The 22012-nt window shown below is 40.2% G+C and overlaps 1 protein-coding gene across 1 annotated transcript; it reads right to left on the bottom strand.

The window, feature by feature from the left end:
* Positions 1-17049: 17049 nt before the first annotated feature.
* lrrtm4l2 (leucine rich repeat transmembrane neuronal 4 like 2) lies at positions 17050-20653 on the bottom strand. The gene is made up of 2 exons (XM_023278869.3): positions 20340-20653; positions 17050-19922 (listed from the first exon to the last, which is right to left on the bottom strand). The coding sequence occupies exons 1-2, from the start codon at positions 20341-20343 to the stop codon at positions 18301-18303; spliced, it is 1626 nt and encodes a 541-aa protein (XP_023134637.1). The 5' UTR covers positions 20344-20653; the 3' UTR covers positions 17050-18300.
* Between the last annotated feature and the right edge of the window lie 1359 nt (positions 20654-22012).

The raw sequence follows: 22012 nt of genomic DNA, 5'->3' as shown, positions 1-22012 counted from the left end.
CCAGATAGTGGCACGGTGTCACTGTAACTATGACAACAAGTGAACACTACGTCAGCTGTCTGCTGATGATCACATGATTGCGATCCTGCAAAAAATTGACCACTGCAGACTTGTCGGGACGAATCCGCCGGAAATCATAAATTGTGGGGGTGTTTCCGAGTCCCATCAATTCCCACCGCCCGCTACATATTTAGGTCACTCAGTTCGGTATCCGTGCATAACGTACACATACATAACACGTGTTTGCTCTGGCATTTTTTTTGTGGGTACATCTATATTACATGGACACATTCTATATTGCCATGATTTCTGATCACCAGTAATTAATAAACAAATGCTGCATTTCTGAAAAAAAAAAATGCTGCATTTCTGACAATGAGGTATAGAGGAATGAACAGCCTTTATGGAGTACTGCGCTCTCTGAGTGCTTTTCATGTTTTTAGAATGATACGCACTTCTAGTACAGTGCATTAGTTGTAGTGCCTGGTTGCACCACCAGGAGAAGTTTCTCACTTTTTAATACTGTAACTGCCAGAGGAGGCGGTCTCTTCAGTACTGGCAAACAGAGGGCATTGTGGGAGTTTAGCTGGTAAAGGATCACCGTGATAAAGATGTCTATGAGGCTTATGGACACGAAACCAGCAAAGTATCAAATTAAGCTGGAAAAAATTGTCAATGGAATACATGTGACAGTTACTTTAATGTTGTTTATCAGGTCTCTGTGTAGCAGCAGATGTAATTATAGAATTGAGTGCAAGTTTATGCTGATATGACGCCTGAGGCAGCACCGTTATTTAAGTAGTTCAAGTGCACCTGAGCGTCATTTCAACTCAGTTTGAGAGGTTCTGGTTCTGTATTGCGGTTCTACTCTGCTTCTCTGTCTCTCTCTGTTCAAATCCATAATGCTCCAGTCTGTGAATGTCTGTTTTCACACAAATCTGCTCCAATCCATCCTGGAAAAAAACATACAAATCAGAACAAACACAATCAAAATGAAGAAGAGAGAGGCCAAGTGAAGAAAACATTACTCAAGGTGTTGATATTCAAGGTATTTACAAAGCTAGCATGGGCTAGTGGTTGTGGCTGGATTTTTAAGTTTGTTGGCTTGGTAATGTAGTGTCAAGAAAGAGAAGTGGTGTGATGGGCGCTGGTGCTCTATCTTGTAGGCTATATGTCCACGAGTCTTAAAGTCTTATAGTTAACATGCTAGCTGGAACACTAAGCAAATGCTGTTTAAGGTTTCAGTTCCTGCTAGCAAATGCTGTAGTGGATGTCTGGTTTGTTTTAGAATATGAAAATACAGATGTTACAGGGGTGTTGTGGCCGAATCTGCAGTCACACAGCTGATTTAAATATCTGTAATGTTGCTACATTCACCCAGGTGGCAGTTTCTAGAGCTTTTTTTCCCCACTGGAAACAGCTGTGGCAGATGAAAACAGGCTTGATGAGTCTGGTGAAAGTGGATCAAAACAGTAAGCTAAAGCAATGATCTTAAAGATGCCAATAATCCTCTGTAAAGTGTTTTGGCACTGCAGAGGAGTGCACTAGTTCTGTGAAAGTGACCTTACACATTACGCGTAGTCATTTCGTCCATTGCTATTATAAAATATTGATTAGAGCAGCTTTAATTTATTGGCAACCTTCATTTTAAATCTTGATCTGAACCAAAACTAACTCATGGAGCTTCGTGCTAGTTCATACAGGCACAGAGTCAGGGAGTCACGAGGCTCTTCTCTGTCCAATCGTTTCCCACGAAGTTCACCTATAAAGTGTGCTTTATAACTGAGGCAGCGTTCATTCATTCTGCCTGCTCCACCACATCGCTGCTGCACAAGCCAACAAGATGCAAAGATGAACTGCTCATTCAGAGACATACCTACTGATACAGAACACATATTGTTCACAATTGTACATTAAAACCATCTAAATTGGATTTTGCATAATGGCAAACCTTTAACTTGTTCTCCTTGTTTCTATGTTCACACTGTATTCGTTCAAACGCTGTGAATCTTAGGCTCTGCTGGGGGGTCTGTGATCTCAGGGACTGTGTCATGCTTGCTCAGATTGTTCCAGAGCATCACTTCAGCAGAGTCACTGTCAAAGTAAATGGTTAAATCTGAAGAGTCCTGTCTGAATAACTTTAAATCAAACTGCAATCCATAAACTAGCTTGTTAAGAAGAAAGGACAGGGCCAGAAGACATTACAGAATGACCTCACACACTGTGAAGGTTTAAAACTTTCCCTCACACACACACAGACAGACAGACACACACACACACACACACACACACACACACACACACACACACACACACACACACACACACACACACACACACACACACACAAGGCTGTCGAGATGAATGGGTGGATCGGCCAGTCTGAACTAAGCCGTCCATTTCCACAGGAAAGAAAAGAGTTTTGACACAAGCCTTGCTTTAGCCTACACCAAAGCTCAGTATCACACAGCTCAATAAGGATTAGGTCGGCTGGACCATCCGGTCTGAGCGGTTTCTCTGTTATTCAGATGAATAAGAAACAACTGTGCAGCAGAACAATAAGTGACAAAAACAATTTAACACTGTTTTAGTTAACAAGATCTTTCTAAAAATGTTAGGTTGTTCTTCGCCTCATACTGTTAACAAAATGAACAACAATCTTGGAAGATAAAAAACATTTAGATTTTCACTTTTATCTTTATATCAGGTTGTAGATTTTCATTTGCATCAGAACTTGAAAGCTCTTTATGTCTTGGATTTGGTTCTTCAGTCAAAACAAGTAAACCAGGCTTTATGATTGTTGCAGTGAAGTTCAATATCCAGACTGTGGATGTGTGATGAGTTACTGTATGCTTGAGCAGTTACTTGGGTTAGTCTTCATCAACATGTTTAATGACGGTTTTAATGATTCACTCTACAAATGAGCTCAGAGGATACGATAAGGTTTTAGATGTACAGAGATGTCCACTCACTGATGAAGCTTTGAGTCTTAAACTTTTACTCTCATAGGCTTGATAAACGTGTTAATTATGATGCATTAAACGAGGGGAGAGCCTACATATTATGTGCTCTGGCTGTAGTTCTGTTATTTTATATACCATCAGCCACAACATTAAACCAGCTTTAACCTGTCAGTCTACTGGGAGTGTCCTGTGGTGTCTGATACTGGGTTACAGGGTGGAACTTTTGTAGATCAGGCTTGTTCTGGTGCAGTTTGTGGATGTTTGATCAAATTAGGAACTAGGGAGTTTAGATGCTGGATCAATGATTTGAGCTCTTTGTTGTGTTCCTTGAGCCATTCCTGAGCTGTTTTTGTGGTGGGGAGAGACGCATTGTGCTGTTCGGGGAGGCTGTAACTACCAGGGTGTGCTGTTGCCATGTTTAGGTGGGTGTTAAATGTCCAAATAATGTCTACATAAATGGCAGGACACATAGTTTCCCAGCAGAGCAATGCTTTGTAAGAAGATGATCGGTGTTATTCACTGCACCTGTCAGTGGATTTGACACTGTGGCTGATTGGTGTGTATATAATTATAATTTCTGCAAATAATTAACGTGTCACTTCTCAAATGTAAATGGTTTTTCTTGCAAATGAACCTACATTGGTTGATCTCGTTTGAGTGTATGGCTGGAGACATGTCTTTCAATTAGCATTTCGAGACATGCTTTCTGTACAGATGAGATATCTGCAGGACTGCCGATGAAATTCAGACTTCATGGTTGTCATGTGATATTCTATATTTTCTAGTTGCCAATACATCTCATTAAAATATCCTATCCTTTTTGCAAGTATTAGCTGTGCTGCCATAGTCTCTTAAGGGTTATTCCTCTAAACACATCAGTGAGTCACTGCTGCACTGGCTGACATGTTCCTTCATTATGATAAACATGGGCACTGCGGTTTATTTTCAGTCAGTCCTACATATGCTGTCCTGGTGCAGAGCTCCAAATCTGCAGTATAAAATAGTTCCCAAAATGTGGCAATGTTTAATAGAAAATTTACAGCAGTTGTGTGTAATTATTTAGCTTTTTTTAGCCATGCCAGAGGAATGGCTGTAGGGTCAACTATCAACTAAGAGGTGATTTTTGCTTTAATAGTCCCCAGAGAATATATCCTAATGGCTCTTTTAACTTGATTTTACCTCCAGCACCACCAGGAGGATGACCTTTGCAGTTTTGAGTGAAATGTCTCAACAAGGAATTAATAAAATTGGCCAAATGTGCCAAACTATACCAACTTTTCTGCTAGCGCCATCATCAGGTTCAAATTTAACTTTGGCTCATACCCCAAGTCATTAACTGGTGGACTGCGGTCTGAGTCTGCACCCAGACTCCATCCTATACGAATCTGGACCTATAATAAACAGGAAAAGCACTCAGACTACACAGTACTCTGCCAAGGCTGCTCAGTCGTTGCATCATTTCCAACGGATGAAATCTTTAATAAAAAATGACTTTGCGGTGACCACAGGCGTGTGTTATGCATGTGTACGTTATGTACGGATACTGAATCCTGTGACCTAAATATGTAGCAGGGGGTGGGAATTGATGGGACTCAGAAACACCCACACAATTTAATCAATTGTTCAATGTATCCTTATTCCGATGGTTAAGTCCTAATAAGTCCGCAGCGGTTGATTTGTAGTAGGATCGCAATCATATGATCGTCAAAAGGCAGCTGACATCACTTGTTGTCATAGTTACAGTGATGCCATGCCGCTATCTCGCAATGATAAAGAAATCTTTAACAAATCTGTGGATCACTGCCAAAATCTAATGAGTTGGTCCTTGTGTCATTTCTGACCTTCCCTAAAAATTTTATCCAAATCCGTAATTCTGTTTTTGAATAATGTTGCACACAGACAGACAGACGTACACCAATCATCACATAACTCCGCTGCATTCCTTGGCAGAGTAATAAATTATAATGGGATTTTAAATTTGACATGACACTTCTAATTTAACCGGCGCAGCTTTTCTAGCGTTTGAGACATTTAGCAGATCAGAGGGCTGAACTACAAAGCCAGTTTAACATAGTCAGGCTTTCTTTGTGTAAGTCGGCTGGACAAAACTAAAGCCTCAGTCACATAACAGATATCACAAAGCTGTTTATCAATTTTCTCTGTGAACTCAAACTTTCTGTTTCAAACTCGTCCACTCAAAAAAGTTCGTTTAACGAATTATTTGACTCGTTTCCCGCCCAAAATGAGCTGCTTTAGTCAACAGGTTGTTATAATGGAAAACAATGAGGAATAGAAAAACTTATGATGGTAAAAAGCTGCTACTGGAAATGATGCAAGACAGGAATGCTGATAGAAAACTGTTAAACGTGTGTAATGTGTTTATTTTACCGATCAGTGTGGTTGATTATTGTCAGACAGCTGCACAATTAAACTATTAAACTTCATATATTTAAACATGGCAATGTACTGAAGTGCATTTAAGTCTGACACTGTCCCATAATGCAGGAAATCACTTTAATTTGTGGCCAAATCAAAGTGAAACTAATGTTACTGATTGAATATTCTCTGTAATAAAAACTAATAAAGTAATCAGTTATCTAATCTGTGTTCTATCAGCTGCAGTTCCATAAGAGTAAATGGACCAAGCATAAAAACATTAATAGGATTTCTGCATCACCAACCAAATAAATGTCACATTCCCATGGCAACGCGATGAATACAGCATGTGACACTCGAACTACACAGCTTTATTCGGTTTTGGTTTTGGTTCAGTTTTTGGTTTTAATAACGTTCAGATCAACAGGTTTACAGATAAAACATTTTCCGTCAGCTGAGAATCTGTATCACTCATAAAGAATCATCAGAAAACACTTGGTTTCTGATTTAAATTTGAAACTGAACATAGCCTGATCTAACCCAGGGTAGCGCTGCAGCATCAGTTACCATGGCGACCTAACAGGTTAAAACAGAGCCTCTTTCACTGAAAGCTTTAAGCTCGACATACCTGCTAGCCCACTAACCTCACTTCATAGTACGGCCCTCTGGAAAGGCACGGACCAAGTGCATGCCAGTGAAGCTGTGAACATGATTCAGACTAAATATCGTTCCAGGTTCACCAGTGAACTCCTCTACATGTGTATGAGAACGGCCTTGACACGATTCAGGCCTACATTTAAAGTTCTGGCAGAACAAGCTACAGCTCAATTCTCTCACATAGCAACAGAACGCAGAGCGGTGGGATAAGAGGGAAAGAAAGAGAGACTGTAAAAGTGTTCATTTAAAATGAGTTGAGACTTACATATTGTAAAGTTGGGTGAGACAAGGGAAAGGGGAAAAAGCTGCGACCACACTTTATTTTTCTGAAGCTGTGAACAATTTTTCAAAAACAACTTTATTCATTTTCTCTTGTTTTGAAATGCAGCCCTCCTTTTACTTAATGGGAGAAGAACATTATGCATATCTACAGCCTTATATATCTGTAGACTTAAATGATAAGTAACAATAAATATTGTCAAAATGTTTCTGAATCACACTTTTTATTTGATAGTCAGTTATTGGTTACATGCAGACATTGATACAATAACTAGGCAACATCAACATATATCACGCTAATTCATGTTAGACATTATGATGTTCTGGACCTTTGCTTTAATACATTTTCTCTGGCTGGACCTCTTTGAATTTTAGTTGAATACCCATACTCTGTACTAAATTTCCAAACAACCGTGGCTCCTCATAGTGTGACTTCCAAGAAGGAAAATATAAAATTTCATCAGCCCCGTCTTAAATGTTCATAGGAAACGACTGACAGGAAATTTATACCGCTGTAAAAATGCAGATTTCTGCGCTACTAATGTATGAATTTATTACATGAGCATGTTTTATTTATTGGCACATTGGTTTTGCAATTCAAATGCACAGTCTAGATGTCATGTAGATGTCGATTAAACTCCTGGCAACTCCCAGACTAGTTGTCCTTTAGAGGTTAGTTCCACAGACATGTCTAACACACAATGCATCAAAGTCCAAATAAGAACCTCACAGTGATGTCAGTGCCCTACTTGCTGTTCTGTCATGTTTGCATGCATTTTTCCATGCGTCACTTAAAATGAATAAATAAAATAGAACCTGTTTACAACATCTTTCCAGTCTAACCAGGCAAAGCAATTTGCTATGACAACGTTCGCTGCACAAGGCTAGTCAAATTATCATAACATTGCAGAGATGGCCGCATTAAGGACAAGGTGCCTGAGCACTACTGCAATGTATTTTAATAAAACATTTGCATATTGCATAAGATATTAAAATGGAACTCATGCTAATTGTACTAAAATATAATAACTCAATAGATACCCAACAGTGATGAATGGGATTATTTAGAGGGCAATCAGGGCACTGAAGCCAACAAAAAGCTAGCTGTTAATGAATGAATTCACTTCTGCAGCTGCAGTAATCACCACACTGTGATATGGTGATCTGCAGAAGCTCCCTCCTGTCTCTAAGAAGAACAAAGTCAAATGTATTTTATAGTCACACCCTCATTTATAAATGCCATGAGTTATAGATTAGAGTGTGGAAACGCAGAGCAATCATTACTTCAGATGATTAGAGTGTTATTGAACTAGATGTAAATATAACATTGAATTGCGGAAAAGTCATCTGGTTCTATGGATGACATACAGTGCAAATGGAATTTCTTAGTGTGGCATTTTGCCTTGCTTCCTGAAAAAAGAAATTAAAATAAACTATATGAGTCGACCACTGGTGCTCTTAATAAGAAACACATTTTTTCATGTACTTGTTAGTAAGACCGATATTTGTGATGTGTGACGTGGGTCTGTGACAACAATGGTTGTGATGAATGATGATTGAGAGTCTTTGATTGGACTGGCACACCTAGGACTTTAATCCTATAAATACAAGATTGCACTGTTTGTCAACTGAAATTATTTGTCAACAAAGGAAAGTTTTACAGCCCACTGGCCAGAATCAGCAATGCATTGTTGATGGATTCATGGAAGATGGTGTGATGACCAAGAAATTTGATGTTCAAGCCAAAGAAATGCCACGTAATAAAGCAGGATTATGATGACACTTCTTTCCGTTATAATACACGTCCAGTTCTGCTGATGGATCTTCGCTCTAATTAGCAAACAAGCTCTGCTGTAAATGTGCTTTTATTATTTATGCCAGTGTCAGCTGTGCCAGACCAATGCTGATGTTGTTTAGTTTTATGGCCCATTATTTATTTATTTTTCCATACTACCATTTAAATCGACCGGGATCAGCCTTGTCATACTGGAAATGGATTATTTTAACATAAAGAAAAGAAAAAAAATCTATATATCAATACATTAAACCAAAACATTAAAACTACTGACAGGTAAAGTCAATAACATTGTTCTGCTGCGAAATCTCAGGTTCTAGCATTTATGTGGATGCTAGTTTGACATGTACTCCTCATCTAAGCATTGTTGCACACACCCCCTAATGGTAACAGTGCACCTTCCTTAATGTTGCGCTAGGCCTGCCAACCCTTCTGACAGTACCAGGTTTCCATAACAGTACTCGACCAGCTGCTTCGTTGTGTCTCACCACATGTCCAGCCAGGGCTAGTCTAGGTTGCCTAATGATGGATGAAAAGCATGCATGTGGACCATATAGTGACTTGCTGGTGAGGTGTGATTTCTAGGAGATGTTTTGTACCATCCGTAGCATTCTGGTATAAGTCCCATCAATTCTTTTTGAGAGAGTCTTTGATAGTGACCAGGAGTCAGATCCATAGTGTAAGATAGATTCCACTGACACCTTGAATACTCTCATTTTGGTTGTTGTCTTAAGAGGAGATGCCCATATATTAGTCAGGTGCTTTTAATGTTCTGCCTGATTGGTACTACTCCTCAACTGTCCAACAAAGGCCTCTTGTTTGCCCCCCTAGTCCCATTGACCCATATATATGTACTACCAGTCAAAAGTTTGGACACACCTTCTATTCAATGCTTTTTATTTATTTGTATTATTTTCTACATTGTGGATTAATACTGTAGGTGAACATTTTTTTTGTTTACAACATAATTCCATATGTTTTCTTTTATAGTTTTGATGTCTTTACTATTAATCTACAATGTATAAAATGATTAAATAAAAACATTGAATGAGAAGATGTGTCCAAACTTTTGAGTGGTAGTGTATGTATGTATGTATGTATGTATGTATGTATGTATGTATGTATCTGTCTATCTATCTATCTATCTATCTATCTATCTATCTATCTATCTATCTATCTATCTATATATATATATATATATATATATATATATATATATAGATATAGATATATATAAAAAAAATAAAAAAACAAATATGGCAACAGGAGAATGCTATCAACATTTCTATACAGTCACCATAAATATTTCATCCTCTGTCTCAGACATTCTTTTACTCTCTGGGTTTGACTTTCTTCAGAGCCTTGGACAAAGTGTCACTTGTGTTTCCCTTTGCACCATTGGTTCGAGCAATAGAGAGCTCCAGAGAGATCATATCTACTAATAAGAGGATCTATTGGGAAATCTGAAATTCATGGCAAGTCTTCACTCTTTATGCTCTTTACAATTTTTAGCAGCTATGAGATCACAGTTGGGGTGGTTAGCGCTGTCGCCTCACAGCAAGAAGGTACTGGTTAAAAAGGGCCTTTCTGTCTGCAGTTTGTATGTTCTTCTTGTGCCTGTGTGGGTTTTCTCTTGATGCTAAATATTAATCCTATAGTCCAAAGACATTCATGATAGGTTGACTGGTTATTCAAAATTGACTATAGGTGTGATTTTGAGCGTGCATAGTTGTTTGCCTCTCTCTTGCCCAGTGTCAGCTAGGATAGGCTTCAACCTCCCACAACCCTCTATAAGATAAAGTGAGTATAGATAATGGATGGATGAATCACTTCTATGTGGTTACCAGTAGAGGTCGATACTTAAAGACACTTATTAAACAAGCAAAGAAAAATATGCTGCAGCAGAATCAGACAGGACCCCGTAGGGACAAAATCCCAGCTGACAAAAGGTTCAAGTTGTTAAAGGCAGTCAAACCTCAGTAATACAACAGCAGTCCACCACACATTCATTCCTATGTAACTCATTTTCTTTTTTTCCCCTGCCCTTTAAAAACCTTCACAGTGGAGCCTCTGTGGAAATAAAGATGGGTTTGGTACTTTTTATCTTTATTAGGATGTTTCAGAGTGCTGTGGCAATGTATGCCTCTGCTGCACTAATGCTGCCATCATTCATGCGGTAGCAGAGAAGCCCACAGCATTGAGCCTGAGGGACTTCTGTCAAAAGGACTCTCTATGCAGAAAAAACTTAATAAGAGCAATATTTTAAGCCCTTTATATTGGCTGTGTTTATGTAGTAGTTCTGCTGTTGCATGCAGTCTGTTGGAATCGATTCATCTCGAACAGGCCCGTTTTCCCTCAGTTTAAATGTGTTGTTCAAGAGTCAAATTCAATACCTAATCTGCCTCCAAATGATCTATCAGACCATTATATTTAAGCTACTGACAGGATAGCATAGCAATGACAATGGAGAGACTCTGGGCACAATGTGTATCTATTTCACATGTTTTATTTATTATTGTCAGATTTTTTGTTCTGGTTTTGTCAGGTCAGCTTGTCTGTCAGTCACACAAGCAGCTGTCAAATCACTATTGTCTTGAAAAGGCGCGTTTGAATTGTATGTGTTTGTGTGTGCATGTTAGCAGGTGAGTCAACCAGGAGCTGAAATTCCTTCTCGCGGATCTGAATGACTTTCCTTTTTTAGCTCCGTGTGATCCTCCGTGGACGCAGCCACAGCGTCTTTATTATAGGTACCATGGTTGTGTTTTATTACTCAGAAAACAACAATATGACTGGGCGCACGCTTATAAATCTTATACATTTAATTGTTGTTGGCTTTTGGTTGATTTCCCAGGTGTGGGACACAGAGCTGTCGAAGAATCAGGGGAAATAAATCAGCACAACAATGAGGTGACATCTCAAAAGAATGCACTGTATTACTGTTACATCATACAGTCTGCATGTACAGCATGCTGGATCCAAGATAATTGAAACTAAATTCGAAATATGTGACTACAAGACATAAACATTACTCCAGGCTCTAAATATAGCAGACATTTTGTCAGAGGGAAGCAGAAATGCAGCTTTAAAGGTCAAGCTGTTAACTGGGTTTCTGCCTAAAATGATTTCGTCATGTTAAGTAAACTAAAGCTGCTCTGGGATCACATTTTATGGATAAGAAAGCAACTCGTAAAATATAACATATCAATGCTAGATGTTTGGAACAACCCTTCCACTTCTGGCTCATATAATGCCATAAAACATAGCTGAAAGGATTTTACTGTAATAGGGAGTGATTTTATTGTTAAAAAAATGCATACCGGAATGATTAGGAGCACAAATCATGACCATCGGATAAAAAGATACATTTCCTGACCCAACAAGACCACAAAATGGGTAAATTTGTTAATTTAAAGAATGTTTCTGCCTCCTGCTGCTTCAGGACAAAATGCAGACAAAATCTAAGTTCTTGTTTCTAGTATATCTTTGAGCTTCCAGTGAATAATGAAGTGGAAAGATGAAAGTAAGAGAAGATATTGTGGTACTAAATCACAGAGAGAGCAGTTGTTCCAAAATTGTTTTCAACTCCGCTAACTAATATCCCCTTGTTGGAACAATTATTTTCATTGAAAAAATAACACTGAATGGTCTTTCTGACTACCATCATGTTCACATGGACAAAAAAAGAAGCGAGGAACATTTTTTCTGCTCTTAGGGCCTGCTGGGACATGAAACAAAAGCTGTAAAGCATTAGTATTCAAATGAATTTTACAGGTGACATACAGTGCACAAAAGGTGGTATAACAAAGAAATCCTGTTGTGGCACATGGGAGACAGGACAACTTTTTTCCTCAAACTGTGACAACTGCCTTTGACTATTTTCATACTTCACCAACTCTATTTCCAGCTGACATTAATAATTTGAAGTTAACAGCTTGGAACTCATTATTTTGACTAGCTAGCTTACAGACACTGTATTTTGGATTCTGTAATTCATTTTAAGAGCGAATGTAATTCTACCATATTGTAAGAAAGAAAGAAAGAAAGAAAGAAAGAAAGACTGCTCTGTCTAGTGAACTCCTTTTGTCCAATTTAAGACCTTTAAGGCTCGACCATCCTTGAAGAAATCCCTTCCAGTGGATGGGAGGCTGCTACAAATGCATTGGACCACAAAAATGAAATACGCTCAAGGACAGGAGCTATAAGAAATAAAAGAACATAGCACTCATTAGCTTAAGTAATTAGACGGTAGTTTATTTTATATTTGACTTAACTGGGAAATTTGCTTTTTGCAGAGTTAGATGAAAAGATTGATGTCACTCTCATGTCTGTTTGTTAAAGAAAAATTTCAGTCTTTATCTTAGCATAAGGGCTGAAAACAGGAAATCTCACATGACTCTGTCCAATGGTAGAAAAGTCCATATACCAGCACCTGATTAATATGATATACACCAATCAGCCACTACATTAAACAGGTGAATAACAGTGATTATCTGATTATCGCGCCACCTGTCAACGGGTGGGATACATTAAGCAGCAAATAAACAGTCAGCTGTTGGAGGTAATGCACAGGAGGAAAACTGGGCAATGCAAGGATCGAGCAACTTTGATTTGAACTGTGATGGCTACACATCTGGTCCAGAAAATCTCCAGTGATTAGTATTTGCCTGAAGTTATTCAAGGAAAGATAACTGGTAAACCGGCTCTCAGAGCTTATAGATGCATATGAGGAGCAAAGGCTGGCCTGTGTGGTCTGAGCCCATAGAAATATAGCACAGATTGTTGAAAACCAGCAGCTATGGCAGAAAAAGTGACAGAACACAGTGCATTTCAGTGCATTATGCAGCCGCATTTTTGGCTGCACAACTAACTGCAGACCGGGCAGGGTGCCCTGGCTGACCCCTCTCCACCGCTGGAAGCACCGACAATGGGCACATGAGTATCAGAAATGGACCATAGAGCATGTGTGTCATCGACCCGGGGAAGAGATGGACGGATGCACTATGTGATGAAGGCAAACCAGCAGAGGCCATGTGATGTTTTGGGCAATGTTCTATTGGGAAACCTTCTATCCTGGAATACAGGAACTTCGACAAGCAGCACCTACCTACACATTGTTGCTGACCATGTACACCTTTTTATGGTATTCCTAGATGGTAAGGTGTTGACTTAGACTCCTTGGATTCCCCAGATCTCAATCTAAACATGCATTTGTGGGATGTACTCCAAAAAATGAGTCCAAATTACCACCTCGCAACTTCTACGGCCTAAAGTATCTGTGGCTAAAGTCTTGGCGTCTGATACCACAAGACACCTTTGGAGGTCTTATGAAGTCCAGGTCTCAACAGGTCAGAGTTTCTTAGATGTCATGGGGGGAACTTCACAATACCAGTAAAGTTGTTTTTGACTGCGCAAGTGATAGAAATGAATGGGTTTCAGAGCGTGCCAGTGCCACATCCTGTGAAAAAGCCGCTTAAGGTGGTTTTAATGTTCTGGCTGATACATGTATCTTGCTTGTTTAATTTGTAAAAAGCCCTGAAATCTTGTTGTCTATGCGTTTACAGGGACTTAAGCATTATGATAAGATCCCATTTTTGTATTTGCACATGTAAACATCATATCCCCATTTAAAAACCTAGATAAGCTCTTATCCTGGTTTTGAGAACCCTGATTATGCAAGCCAGAGTACTCCAAAAGAAATCAGGATACTGTTGCATGTATACTTGTTCAGATCAGAGTGTCGTCCACCATGACAGAACATAAAGATTATTTTTTCCTTCTTTGACCGTGTTTCTGTGAACCCCACACTGGTTAACAACCAAACAAAATTCCCCACAACTACTCAGTTTGTACAACAGGAAGGCTACTGTTTTCTGTAACAGAACTGGTGCTGATTCTGTTGTTTCCTTTCCTCTCATGAACGGTTCAGCTGTGTTACACAGCCGGTAAAAGGATGCCCTGCTCATGCGGAAATTATGTCTCCGTTTAGGGTCACTGAACTTCATGCTGATGACCTTATCCCACCAGTCACAGTTACATGTTTGGATTCATCCATCACTCCATTGTCCTGCATGATGATAGTGACAGGGACAGACTGACACCAGCCAAGGTGAGAGACCTGTTTATTATTTCTCGTGGTTCTTGTTTCCCATTGGCAATAAGATGGACAAGCAAATCTGAAACACACTAGAGGTCAAGCTCACCATTAACCAAAGTGGCCTCTTTTTCAATAGTCAAAGTCAAATTCATTTAAGGTTAGACTAACAGTTGCAGGTCAGATTAAACTGAAAGTTCACATTTTAACCATCACAGACCCTTGTGCAAACAGTATCCAGTAATGAGTAAACGGAATGGAACTATTTATCATGTATATGGAGATATGAATAACCAGTTCCTCTACGCTCCATGTAAACACTGTGTGATCAAACTGGGACAGGCCTCATAAAAAGGACATTGGCATGCATGTGAACATAATCCATATATCTTCATCTATCTATGTGTGGCATCGTGGCAACCACCAGATGCTTCAGGAAGTCATTGGTCTCAGCTATAAACCTCCTGGTGAAACAGAAGCATGTCGAAATCTAAGTGTTTCATTTCTTTTAACATGTTCATATGTCCTATTTGCAGGATGTAGCTTTTTGTATCACTCTTCTTCTTCAGAAGCAGTTTCTGGTTGTATTATATTGATGTTATATCAAATTACTAATTATTACAGCTTCACATTGTGTAGTACAGAGTAGTTTTACAGTGTTTGAGCAAATTCACAGGTGAGCTATTGTGCTCGAGCTATTGTAAGTGGGGAGAGGTGAATTTATATTGATTGATTGGCACATTCTAGAGGTGGTATAAAGTTACAGTGAAGCCCTTTTTAGACAGAAATTGGGGTATTTTCATGAATAGAAAAAAGGATACTGAGATGAGTTTTTGGGACTTACTGAGCTTTGGAAGTGCTAGTTGCTGGCTGTAGCCTCACATTTAGTCTTACATAGCTGCTCTGTGCAGAATGGTCTGGCTGTGCCTCAATCATTCTGCTATATGGGAAAAACCGGCTTGTTTGTATCTTAGTTAATCCCAGGATACAGCAAAAGTTTTAATTCACTGCCTTACTGCACAATCAATATCTTCAGCAAAATTTGACATTTCAGTGTGATAGGTTGCTGCTTGGAAGTTGTTGTTGTAGTTTCCTGTAAGAAACGGCAACACAGACAGCAGAAGGAGATGTGAAAAACTTGGCCAGTGACAGGCTTACACCTGCAATCTACATCCAGTGAGTTGGACTGCTTTCTACAGTATTTACCACACAGACAGAGCGGTGGTATCAATTTTCTCATATAACTCTTGGCAAGAAAGCAAATAAGCTAGTTCCCAAAATGCTGAATTACTGCTCTAGACTGCGTACTTCATAGTATGAGTTCAGGCAGCCAAATAAAAAGGAAATCTATTTTTAAGGCAATGAGATATCATCGCTGCTGCTTTAGGACAATTACGCTTACCTTGAAAATAAGCAGTATAACCTAAGGTACAGAGAGTGTTCCACACGTTACCTTGGAAAAGATCCCCCAGTGAGAGATGTGAATCAAAATTTCACAGCTGCCAGTGAAGGCTGAGCAAGTTACCCCTCACTGTGAGTGTTTACAGGAAGTATGGAGAAAACACACTGTATCACTGCATTTTTCAGGGCATGATTTTACTGATTCTGTTTTTGGCCTCGCTCATCTGCTCCGAGCACCTCATGGCATATAAGGAACCTCGATTAAAACTATTTCTTGGAGAGCATAGGCTGCGTATTTTTTTCTGATTTTTCCCATGGAGTGTGTTTCTATTTGTGCATTGTTACGCAAAGTCAATGCAGAGCACTCCCGCAATTTTTCATCCAAACAAATATCCTAAATAATGATCTGCAAGATGCAGCCCACAGCTCTCGAATCAACATTCCTTTCTTAGCTACACAACGCCAAAAGATTTCCAAGCAAGGGGAATTGCTTTTCATCAGTCACAATATGACAAATCAAACACTAATTACAATACCTGCCAAAATTAGATCAACAAATCATTTGTCCTGTTCATATTACATTTTTTCTACAGCCTTGCAGATTTTCCCATTGGCCAGTGAGAGAAATTCATCATATATGCAAGAGCTGGAAACTAAATATATGGATATAAATTCTGTTGGCAGCATGCCTCCATGCCTGCCTGGAGGATAAAGAAAGCCTGACTCATGTTTGGAGAGTGGATTGTGAGAGATCATAAATCCTTATCTGAACAACCTTTGACCAGTCAGAAACTTTACTGTATGCGCTGCACACGAGATGTGTGAACATGCTAATAACAACAAGGAGGAATCTGGCATCAGCTCTTAAAAACAACCGACAGCCGTGAGGAAAAGGCTGTAGCAAGTAGTGGATTATTGTCTTCAACTTAATCTCACGGAGGAACAAACACCTTCTTTGTCGCTCATAAATGCAGAAACCATCATTGCCTATGCATTCCTGGCTTAACACATGCACATGTGATGCACATATATCCTGGCATGAGTTAATTTTCTCTCCTCACAGGGAAAAAAACTGGGAAAGAAAAATGAGGCAGGGAGAAATAAAAGTAGGGGATTGGAAAACGGCAGACCAAGGTGGATGATATCTTCATAATAGCATAACTGCCTTGACCTGTAACACCCTCCATCCCTCAGCAGCCTGCCTCAATTCTCGCTGTACTTTCACTGCACTCGAGCCATATTTCTCAATTGACAGAGAATACATGGTTACATAAAGCAGACTCTTAATCTTTTTCTGGTTTGAGGGACTAGAATGTCTTTTTGTCTCACGGACGAGCAAAGAATGGCATTGCCTGCTTGTGCTTCACTTGCACTGAAAGCAAACCTGTTCAAAAGAAACCAGAGCAGAAAAGCCCTCTGTGCTACAGTTCCTTCCTGGGGACTGACACGAGCGCCCTACCCCTGAGTTAGAAGTGTGTTGCCCAGATACTATCAATACTGTTGTTGATGTTTCAGTGCCAGCAGAGGAGAGAAGAAAAGAAAGACACGTGAAAATATGTCAGCTCCCCTCACATGCAGCAGCAAATCCAGCATCCACAGCATAATGCATGGATTACAATAGGCTTCTTTTTTCTTCTTTTTTTCCTCCATGTGCTGCTGCAGTCATTGATGGTCTCATCAAAAACACATTTTCATTAGTTGTTGTTTCTTTTAATTATACAGTCATTATCACATACAATGCCTAGTACCCATATTATTATGCCTTTACACAAACAATGCATTATTATAATGACAGGAATAATCAATACAAAATTTGTTATGAAAATCAACATTGTTACTTTTGACACACACAAGGCCTTCATTGGACCTGACAGATTTGTACAGCTTGGAAAATATCAATCCTGAGATTAGACTCATAGGTTTTCAATATTGTTAATTTACTGCCTGTGGCTTGTTCCACATAAAACTGAAATTCACACATATACATATATTTTTTTTTCGTTTTGTCAGTTAGAACTGATCATTTTACAGAAGAGAGAAGCATCTAAGAAAGGAGAATGGATTCATGCAAATGATCTGAGGACAAGATGCTCTCTCTGTGATTGTTCCCCCACCTCTTATGGTAGTGCTAATAGCTGCACTAGTACGTTAAATCCCAAATAATTCAATTGGACATATAATATCTGTGAGATTAAGGTGCAACACCGTAAATCTTCCAACCAGATGTCAGTAAACCGGGGGATTATCAGCTCATCCCTGCAACACTTGTACCCACACATACACTCACATACATCCTAAAGGCTTTACAAGCTACATAATAAAAAAAAAAAAAAACAACACACAAATAAAAAAACCTAGCAAGTAAAAAGGTGGCTTTGTTGGCTCATATGTTCTATGGCGATATAAGACTAAGAATAAGGTCAGTCTCTCTACAGAGCTGACTTTTACTGTAGCAGAGGTCCAGTCGTTAAGTTAGATCATACACAGCCAACGCGGCTGACCCCACAACGCTTCTCGTGCTGGTCAGGGTGATAATGAGCTCTCTCCAAATATATCTCTCCATTCCAATCTTCATTTCTGTGCACATAATTATATTGTACTATGCCCCCCAGTATTTTTCTCAGTGCTGCAGAATCTATCATCTCATATTAGAGATAAAACCACTTAATCTTGTGGAAAAAACCATTTACCTCTGCTTAGCAATTGCACTTTATGTCTCTTAAGGTGGAATGGGCAGCTCAGACCTCACATTCTATTGATCCTGATATAGTGCACGTGCAAGGCCTCGGCTCATTCACCAAGGAGTCCATTGTCTCTGAGTTTGAGTGGTAGCTCAGATAGTACTCTTGCAACTGAGAGTTAAGATCCTGCTCTTGCTTGCGGGTCTTTTTCCTGCGCTTATGGTTGACTGAGTGCTGCTGCAGCTGCCTCATGGTGTTGGGGTAGCGCCTCCACGAGACATAAATAACCAGAAGGATCAATGACACTGACAGGAACAGAGCTACACTGCCCGCAATAATTTTATGGAAAGCCATATGTTCAAATGGTAGCTCTGGGATTAATGATGTGGGGGTTTCAGGAGAGATGTGGGATGTAGAGCTCATCGTTGTGGACTCTGCTGTCTTTCTGTCAGTTCCTACAGGACGGACAGATGAGGTGGTTAATCTCTGTGCAGGTGACTCGGTACGAGTCGGGTCGGTAATATCGGCAGAAGATGTGCCAGTTGTGAAGTTCACAAACTGAACTGAACTTAGAGTGATGAGAGCTGTGGTTGAGAACACGTTTGACATGTCCATGCATGTCGAGTGGTTCCTCACGACGTCCACCACTCTTTCGCCCTGCACAGACTTGGGACTGCTGCATATCATGGTGATGTCTTTGGAGTCTCTGAAGGTTCTGAGCCATCCCATGAGAGGGCAGATGCTGGGGCTGCAGTCCCAAGCATTTCCCGCCAGGCTGATGGTGGTCAGGGAGGTCCAAGCTGCTACAGCCTCCACAGGCACACTACTCAGCTTGTTGGATTCAAGGTTCAGGATTTGTAAGTTCGGCATACACTGGAAAACAGCTGGGTCCAAGATTTGGATCTCATTCCCTGAAAGATCCAATTTCTGAAGTTTTTGCCAAGTCCATGGCACGCCTTGATTGATAGATCGTATACGGTTCCACTGCAAATAAAGAGCCTGGAGGTTGCTAAGGCGTGGGAAAATAAAGAAATTAATCCTAGAAAATTGATTGTGCTCTAAATGAAGCTCTTTCAGCTTAAACAGCCCTAAGAATGTTGTGCGGGTGAGGCTCCGCAAGCGATTGTAACCCAAATCTAGAAACTCCAGGTTGCGGCATTCCAGAAATGTGCGGATGAAGATCTGCCTCAGCCCATTAGATCGAAGGTGGAGATTCTGTAACTTGCGCAGGCCGTAGAAATGTCCTGGCTGCAGAGACTGCAGCTGATTGTAGGATAAGTCCAGGTTTCTCAGGTTTGGTATGGCACTGAATGTGTTGTTGTGCAGATGGCTTATTTTGTTGGAGCTGAGGATCAGTTCCTTAAGTCTGCGCACGCCGTGGAAGGCTAAAGCATCGATGGCACTGATGGAGTTGTGGTCCAAGTAAAGCCAGATGAGCTGATTGAGATGAGCGAACTGGTACGGTATCAGAACCAGCAGGTTGTTGTAACGCAGAGACAGACCTTGGCATCCCGTGGTGATGTTTTCCGGAACGTCTTGGAAGACGCCAGACTCGCAATAAACAATCTTTCCCTCGCAGCGACAACTGGCAGGGCACATCCTCTCCCCCTTGCTGAGCAGCAGCAAAACGGCTGCATGCAGAAGAAGACATGATAACCTCCAGTCCAACATCACGGAACCTGTTGGGGGTAGAGTGGGGCACAGGCAATCAAAGGGCTGACTTGGTTTGACAAGACGTGCGCTCAAAGAAAACAGGTTAAGCAAAGGTGATGAATTCATGCTTCGAACTCAGGTCATGTAGTGAGGAGCAGCTTGAAGTCTGATGTCTGAGACACCAGACCTGCCTCATGAAGAATTGATAAGAGGCTGACGTTTGCTACTTTTAAGGTATGGATGAATATGCCCAGACACAAAGAAACACACAGTGGGCAGAGGGGATATTATTCAAACAGATAGACACATAATAAAAGACCAGCTGTAGTTATCATTAGGAGTGAGAGATGAAATAAAATTCAGTTTAAGAACTTAGAAATGTGCCAGTAAGAATGATCACAGCTGTCGCCTTGACAGCATATGCCACTAAAATAACGACTTACCCATCGTTAACTGAGGGAAGGAGTAATCCTCAGGGGAGCGCGTTAAACTGCTCTCAGTCGCAGTTCATGCAGCTTCAGGATCGGTCCGCATACTGAGCATCACTTGCACAAGCAAAATGCAAGTTGTCCGCAGCGCTCCAAAAGCCGCTCATCTGCGGATGGCGCTCAGAAACAGGACGGATTCACTCTTGGGTCGTAGTTGGAGTCGCCGCTATAGTTCAGGCTGCTGTGTGCGCAATTACCCATTTGAGCGCCAATGGACTGATGCACGATCCTCCACTCCATGCAGAGTCTCCCTCACTCTCTCTCTGTCTCTTCCTCCACGTCTCTCCCATCTCTCTCTCCGCCTTCTCTCTCTCTCTGTCTCTCCTTCCTCAGAGGCGTAGGCGTCCTCAAGCACACAAATATAAGCTTATAAATATGTAGCTACAGCAAACATGGAAATACAGCCAATTCACTAAATGAATTAATTTATTCAGTGTACTATCAGTTTGATTTATTACTTGATCATGTCTCGTGTGGATTGAATTCATGTGACATTCATTCTCAAAATAAATTACTGTTGACAAAATGTGGTTTGAAATTAACCAGGGCTGCAACTAAAAAAAATATTTTAGTTGCTTCTTCTCTAAAATGTCAGGAAATGGTGAAAAATGTCAATCACCATCATCTTTCAAAACCAAAGATGACAAATGATTTTTCCTCACTTTAAAGATATTCTGTTTACTGCCACAGAAGAGGAAAGGAATCAGAAAATATTCACACTTCAAAAGCTTGAATCAGAGAATTTTGAGCTTTTCATTTGAAAAAAAAAAAATGACCCAAACCAATGAATCAATTATTGAAATGCCCTAAAAAGGTTGGAGATTAGGGGCTGCACAGTGGCTTGGTGGTTAGATCCCTGGTTTGTGTCTTGAGATCTTTCTGCATGGAGTTTGCATGTTCTTCCTGTGCATGCAAGGATTTTCTCCTGCTTCCTCCCACAGTCCAAAAACATGCTGAGGTAGACTGGTAATTCTAAATTGTCCGTAGGTGTGAAAAGTGTGATTGTTTGTCTCTTTATGTAGCCCTGTGATCGACTGGTGACCTGTCCAGGGTGTCCCCTGCTTCACCCAAAGTCAGCTGGTATAAACTATAGCCCCCCACAACCCTAATGAGAGATAAGCGGTGTATAGATGATGGATGGATGCATGGGTGGAGATTAGCTATCTGTTGGGTTTATTTAAGCTTCTTTTAATCATTTAAAACAAACTCTTTCATGAATTATGTGAAATCTATACTATATGCAGAGAGAGATTACATGGGCCTGTTTGGTTCGTGTTGAGCAGATCCACGACTCTGATGTTGGATAATAGGAGTCAGTCACACACTGTGCTAAGTGCATTTCAAGGAAGAAGATGGACTTAGTTTGTTCCACCATTACTTATTGCAGCTCTTTAGTGTGAAAGGCTTAAATTTGAATATTGGCTCATTCAGAACCAGCTGCAGTATCAAGCCTCAGGAGTCGCCAACATAACTTAATATCCTGCTTTGAAGTTATTTGCTCTCACACTGTTTACTAACTGTGTCAACTTTGACTTGAACAGACAGATTTTCTCTGTGGGAATTTGTTGCCGATTAGTTTAATAGTTGACAACTACTCAATTAATCATTGCAGCTCTAGGATTAGCATT

Source organism: Amphiprion ocellaris, chromosome 6 (assembly GCF_022539595.1).
Source record: "Amphiprion ocellaris isolate individual 3 ecotype Okinawa chromosome 6, ASM2253959v1, whole genome shotgun sequence".
In the NCBI taxonomy this organism is placed as follows: domain Eukaryota; kingdom Metazoa; phylum Chordata; class Actinopteri; family Pomacentridae; genus Amphiprion; species Amphiprion ocellaris.
The sequence above is the reverse complement of the archived record's forward strand: the minus strand, read 5'-3'. Positions and strand labels throughout refer to the sequence as shown.